Source organism: Nansenia antarctica (genome assembly GCF_963989245.1).
Source record: "Nansenia antarctica genome assembly, chromosome: 15".
Taxonomy (NCBI): Eukaryota; Metazoa; Chordata; class Actinopteri; order Argentiniformes; family Microstomatidae; genus Nansenia; species Nansenia antarctica.
The window spans coordinates 21,296,752-21,303,759 of NC_137685.1; the positions used below are offsets into that span (position 1 = coordinate 21,296,752).

General features: G+C 46.1%; 1 protein-coding gene across 1 annotated transcript in view; it reads left to right on the top strand.

Moving 5' to 3' along the window:
• Window positions 1–714: 714 nt before the first annotated feature.
• The window catches only part of cbfa2t2 (CBFA2/RUNX1 partner transcriptional co-repressor 2), a gene marked incomplete at its 3' end in the record, with an annotated part of 44,266 nt that continues 37,972 nt past the window's right edge, over window positions 715–7,008 (top strand). The window contains 1 exon segment of the mRNA XM_080546079.1: window positions 715–766. Within this exon segment, the coding sequence (XP_080402205.1) occupies window positions 739–766 (28 nt within the window). The 5' untranslated portion in view covers window positions 715–738.

Consider the following 7,008-nt stretch of genomic DNA (forward strand, 5'->3'; position numbering starts at 1 on the left):
GAAGGTTCTATCTCCGTTTAGAATGATACGGTTCTATCTCCGTTTAGAATGATAAGGTTCTATCTCCGTTTAGAATGATAAGGTTCTATCTCCGTTTAGAATGATAAGGTTCTATCTCCGTTTAGAATGAGAAGGTTCTATCTCCGTTTAGAATGATAAGGTTCTATCTCCGTTTAGAATGATACGGTTCTATCTCCGTTTAGAATGATACGGTTCTATCTCCGTTTAGAATGATAAGGTTCTATCTCCGTTTAGGGCAGTTCAGAGATATTGAGCGTCAACGTTTTTACATTCCATTATGTTCTGTGAGATGGAACCTTTGTATTTTATTAATTACTAACTCAAAAATGTCAACATTTAAAAAATAACAACACACAGGCATTAATAAACACCTAATGGATCAGACTATGTAAAAAAAACAATTTGGACAAAAATGGAGATAGAACCTTATAATTCTAACGTCACGAATAGTCCCGCCCTCTCCAATACTCGGTGACAGTGCTCCCGTATCAAAGACAACCCGTATACTGAAACCTACCTGCAGCTTATATTGACAGTTTTATCATAATGAATCACTTATGGATAATAGAATAAACTAAAACACATCGACGTGACATTATCACGTTAACTCGTTAATTTGAGTACAGATTTGCAGACGGGCAACGCCATCGTCGCGTAACATTGTGTCCCAATTTCCTCCAGACATCCTGACATTTCTCCAAACGTGTGACAAGGAGCATGGTCGGGATTTCGGGCGCTTTTCAATGTGAGTAAACCTCAACCTTTGTGTTTTAATGTTCGACATTGCATGCATGCATTACTATCAGTGCGTGGAAATGACATGGGAAATCGACTCGTATGATTTGGGATTTGATGCATTGTTGCATTGGATCGAGTGTTGTGTGACTCACGAGCTTTTGTTCACCAGCGATAGTCTACCTGTGTATGTCAGTGAACAATTAAAATGCGGATACCTGCGTTATTGTTTTGTGACATTCTGCAACAATGCAACAATGCAACAATATTTGCAACAATGCTACAACATTTGCAATAATGCAACAATGCAACAACATTTGCAATAATGCAACGCAACAACGTTTGCAACAATGCAACAACATTCTGCAACAATGCAACATTCTGCAACAATGCTACAATGCAACAATGCAACAATGTTCCTCCAACGTGTTGCGATGTCGCTCAAGACTCCGACATACATGGCGTTTGACCTAATTTGACAGTGAATTGTAGTCATTGACTGACTATGATTACATGAGTCTTTTTTTTTTTTTTTTTTTTCACATTATAATAAGGCATAAAGGGATTATCCACCTTTTAAAAAATCCTTTTCCTGGTTCGGGCCCAGACAGACCATGTAGGCTACGAGTTTATTGGCTCAGATATTTTTTAGTTTTTTTTGTTTCGTTCTCATATAAGTATTTAACAGGGTGAGTGTGTGTTGACATTTTCTGGTGTCAATTGAAAAATAATAACGTTATAATTTTGATATAGAACCAGCAGTATTATGTTTTTGTTTTTTTACAATATCACTCCTCCTGCACGGATAATCTTTCAAATTCAAATCAAAGGAGTAAATATTAACAACAAGTCCTCCGTCACCTTTTGTGAGTCTACTGTCACGGGTTGTTAGCGACATGATTAAGATTAATACCCCGCACTGTTTATAATTATAACACCCATTCAATCTGAGCGCTTTATCCAACTCTCGCGCTATTATCCTCCCGTTTGATTCACTAGCGCCGTAGCTTAGCGCCAGTCTGGGAGCCTCTGGGAGCCCTTTTCAGCAGCAAGGCTTTGGAAGTCTGGCACTAATCCACCCAGGCAAAGTTTTTGCACCATCTGGTAGTGTACAGCCTTTCAAGACAATAACACCAGGCGGTGGAAAAGGCTGGCAGCGAGCAGGAGGAGAGGAGAGGAGAGAGAAGGCACACACACACACACACACACACACACACACACACACACACACACACACACACACACACACACACACACACACACACACAGCTCCCCTGCTTAGCGCTAGGGAACTGCTTAGCCTGGGGGGCCACAATAGAACAGTCAGACACACTGACACAACGTGACGTTAGAATTAGAAGGTTCTATCTCCATTTTTGCCGAAATTGAGTTTTTTTACATAATCTGATCCATTAGGTGTTTATTAATGCCTGTGTGGTGTTATTTTTTTTTTAAATGTTGACATTTTTGAGTTAGTAATTAATAAAATACAAAGGTTCCATCTCACAAAACATAATGGAATGTCAAAACTTTGACGCTCAATATCTCTGAACTACCCTAAACGGAGATAGAACCTTATCATTCTAAGCTCACGACACAGCTCCCTGCTTAGCGCTAGGGAACTGCTTAGCCTGGGGGGCAACAATAGAACAGTCAGACACACTGACACAAGGCTGACAGACAGACAGACAGACAGTCATGCTACGCCCGATGAGGTCGCCAGTGCCCCCGGGGGTATTACTGCATCACTGTATGACCCCGGGGCACCGATTCGTCTCCCTTGATTGCCCCTACAGACAAAACAACAAACGATGGGATGACAAAGATGAGACAAGTCACGGTGGTGGTGATTATGGTGATTTACTGTCACCGCCAGAGGGCGATAGAGAGCCTCGTCGGATACACTGTAGCCAGCAGCCTGTATAAACAGTAAACTGTGATTGATTTGGCGTTTTATGGTTCTTTGTGTTCAGGGATTTGGGGTAGAAATCTCCACCAAGTACAAACACATCTGTATTATGGGTTTGTATTTCTAGCTTTAAATCGTTTGACAGTATAGGCTAGATAGAGTTACCCTTTCCATAGGCAAAGCGTGTAGCTGCAGTAGGCCTACAGAACTCTCACTTTCTCTCTCCATCGTTCCACTCCATTGTCTCTGTTTTGTCTCAGTCTTGATTCAATTAAATCCGCTCAAAAACATGTGGCCAAGTTGGACGCTTCCCCTTCTCTCTCTCTCTCTCTCTCTCTCTCTCTCTCTCTCTCTCTCTCTCTCTCTCTCTCTCTCTCTCTCTCTCTCTCTCTTCCTTATTTCTTTCTTTCTCTTCTCTCTGTCTCTCTTCTTTTGGGGGTTGACTGAGTCAGATTCCAATCCCCTGACTTTTAAAGGGGAAATAAACGACAAAAGGGTCCTGCAGGTTTGCATTAGAGGGCCTAATTGGTTTTGGCTCGACTGGTCCCTCTAGGTTGCCAGATATGACTCGGCACCGCCGGGTTGCCAGATAGGGCCCTTTGTGTTGTGTCGTGTGGAAGAATTCCCCTCCCTGTGCTGTGGGATGCGGGTTGCCTGAAGCACACTTACTCAACAGAGCATCATCGCTCCAGGGGTGTGTGTGTGTGTGCTTGTGTGTACGCTTAATGTGTGTGCGCGTATGTGTGTGTGCACACATGTTCGTGCGTGTGTGTCTGTCTGTGTGTGTGTGTAGGTCTCTCTGGTCTCTGAGTGGGTCTTTTCCACCACCAGTGCCACCTGTTAGTGTTTTGCTGGGCCCCCAGGCGACGCAGACTGGGGTCCGATCCAGAACCATCAGATTGGCTTGAGTTCCTCACGGGTCTGGTTCTGATTAACTATCTCTGGATCCATCTGAAACCGGCTTCCCAAAACGGGCCTGAACTGAAACACAAAGCGATGACACTTTATTCGGTGTGTGTGTATGTGTGTGTGTGTGTGTTCACAGTCGGGGCGTTTGGGTCGTCTTGAAGAGTCTTGTTCGCTGGGCAAAAGTAACTTCGGCGCACTTGAACGGCTGGTCTTGTTGACAGATTGCGTGCGGGGGGGGGGTCATTCTGATTTGTAGAATCTCATGTCAGTGCCACAACAAAACAGTGTTGGGTAAAAACGTCTATTCATTACCGAGTGATTCACAACGGACTAATTCAAAGCGTCTGCATGTTAACCAGTCTGTCCCATTTATTGTGAGGAAATGACAAACATGAATCTCTTCTATTTTAAAACCTTCCCTCGTGTTTTGAAACCCGGCAGTGAAACGTCATAAATCTTGACGAGCTCCTCTGAATGCACACACACACGCACGCGCACACACACACACACACGCATGCACACACACGCACACACACACACACACACACACACACACACACACACACACACACACACACACACACACACACACACACACACAGCGTAACTCCCACCTTCTCCCTAGACAGACAGACACAGAGAGAGAGAGAGAGAGAGAGAGAGGGGGGGGGGGGGGGTGTAACAACATGTTGCATGTTTTCCTGACGGGTATTCCTCATCCCCCTCTCTTATTACTCCAAGCTGTGAGAGGCAACCTGAAGCGAAGGAGGAATAAAGAGACGCGAAGAAGGAAGGAGGCCGTAAAAAATGGGAAGAAAAAAAAAAAAGGGCAAAAGAAAAAGAGGAGAGTGGGATTAGCTGTCAGGAGAATGTGAGGCTAATTGATGCCAGGTTCACACAGCTGTTTCGTGTTGCAGCGCGCTGAGCGGACCGGCTGCACGGATCAGAACCAGATGTGGGCCAGCGCCTCCCACCCGCCCGCCAACAACAATCCGCTGGAATGTCAGTCGGAAAGGAGAGGGGACTAACGAGAAGGGTTCTCTTTCTCTCTGACTCTCTCTCTCTCTCTCTCTCTCTCTCTCTCTCTCTCTCTCTCTCTCTCTCACTCTCTCTCCCTCCTTTATCTCACTCTCTCTTTCTCTATCTCACCCCCCCTCTCTCTTTCTCTCACTCGGACTCTCTCACTCTCCACCCCCCCCCCCCCCGGTTTATCTCACTCTCTCTCTTTCCTCTCTCTCTTTCTCTCTACCCTATTTCTCTCTCCCCTTTCACTCCCTCTCTCTCTCCCCCCTCTCTCTCACTCTCTCTCCCCCCTCTCTCTCAGTCCCCCTCTCTCTCTATCTGCCTGTGCTCTGCTGTTTTCCATCTCTCTCAGAGACATTATCGTTTATCATCGGAGGCCTGCTTGTTTCGGTGCCGCTCACAGGGTTCAGCTCTCTCCAAGCTGTTAACACTTACCATTTTGTTACAGCAAAGAGCCCCCATAATAACTTCTAGGAGCATCATGGCCATGCGTTAACATCGATATGACACCATTTGACTATTCAAAACCAGGTCTCGGCGAGATACTTATTCAGCGGTTGTCTTTTTTTTCCGAGAGCTTTTGAGACTTCACCAAATGGAATTAAGACCTTTTTGTGTCCCGCTGTTAAATGAGGCCCTTTCAAAAACCCATCATTGAAAATGCATGTATCCTTTATTGCCCTGGTGGGATATGGGTCCTTATTGTTTGCAGGCACTTATTTAGTCGCCTACTTTAAGAGGAGGACATTGACTGGGCACAAAGGTTCCAGTGACCCGGTGGTGAATCGGAGCCGTCACACTGGAGAAAAGGGAATTGAAAGGAACTTATCACCACATTATGCTTTTTTAATACCCGTCTAAGCCCCCACGCCCCCCCCCTGCCCCCACCACCACCACCCTCCCCCTGTAACCCTCTCCCCCCCCCAACCTCAGACAAAGACTAGTCAGGATTGGTTCCCCCTATTCTCCACGGAGTTCTTGGACACTCTACCCCTCTTGCCCTCTCCTCTCTCTCCCTCTAGTCTCCCCCACCTCTCCCCCCCCCCCCTCCCTCTCTCCCCGGGTCAATGGAGTGTCCAGCTGTAGTCTATATGTCAGTTCTCTGAGGAGAGCTCACATCCACACTTGTACAAGCAACTCATTGAGAGATGAGTGAATGAGAGCACAATGTGGGAAAGTTTTCAGAGGACAAACTCCTCTGTGCCTTTCGATGCTTTTTTTTGTTTTTTTGCTGGCTTCCAAATACCTTCCACGCACGCTCTTTTCCCAAAACGTATTAAAAGTTTGGAAAACGTTCCTCAAAACCCTCTGTTTTTCAACTCAAATAACTTTATTATCCCGCGCTGGAAGGGGACTGCCTCGTATGAAACGGTTCCAAGCCTTGACAGTTATGGACGCGCTCTTGTTACGGGACACGCTCTTTATATTGTCATTACTACCCGAGACATAACACATATTGTTCTTCCGCCGTAAAATATGACATTCGTAGAACATGTGTACAACCGTCCTGTTGTACGTTAGCTCTCTGTCTGGCCAACTCTGACAGACAGACAGACAGACATACCGTACATATACACTCACTGAACACCTTATTAGGAACCCTATACTAATACTGGGTAGGACCTCCCTTTTCTCTCAAAACAGCCTCAATTCGTTGTGCCATTGATTCCACAAGATGTTGGAAAACATTCCTTTGAGATTCTGCTCCATGATGACGTTGGATGCCGATTTTTCAGGTGCACTTTCAAGCTGTGAATGAATCTCCCGTTCCACCACTTCCCAAAGGGGTTCTACTCTCTTCAGACCCGGCGACTGGGCAGGCCACTGAAGAACATTGTCATGTTCGTGAAACCAGTTTGAGACGACTTTTGCTTCGTGACATTAGAAGACGGGTACATTGTGGTCATGAAGGGATGCACACGGTCAGCAACAATACTCAAACAGGCTGTGGCATTCAAGCGATGACTGATCGGTATTAACGGGCCCAAAGTGTGCCAAGAACCACATTCCCCAGACCACTACACCACCTCCACCAGCTTGGACTGTTGACCGGTGTGCAGGTGTTCCTAATAAAGTGTCAGTGAGTGTGTATACATACACACGTGCCGGGGGGAGGCTAGTGGAGGTAGAAATTGGAGGACGGGCTCAATATAATGCACGGAGTGGAAGGAGGAATGCCGTTCCATGCATTACGACGAGCCCCTTCTTCCGATGTCCGACCTCCACTAGCCTCCCCCTGTACTGTGCAATAATGGCCGTTTGTGGAGGGGTTCGAGGCTCACTTACAACTCCTCCCATGTGGCCGGTGTATGAGAGCTTTATGACTCTTGTCAAGCTCAGTCCATTCATCCATCTGTCTGTTTGTCCTTCCCCCCCCACTCCATTTCTCAGTATTGCTGGCCTGGGCCTCT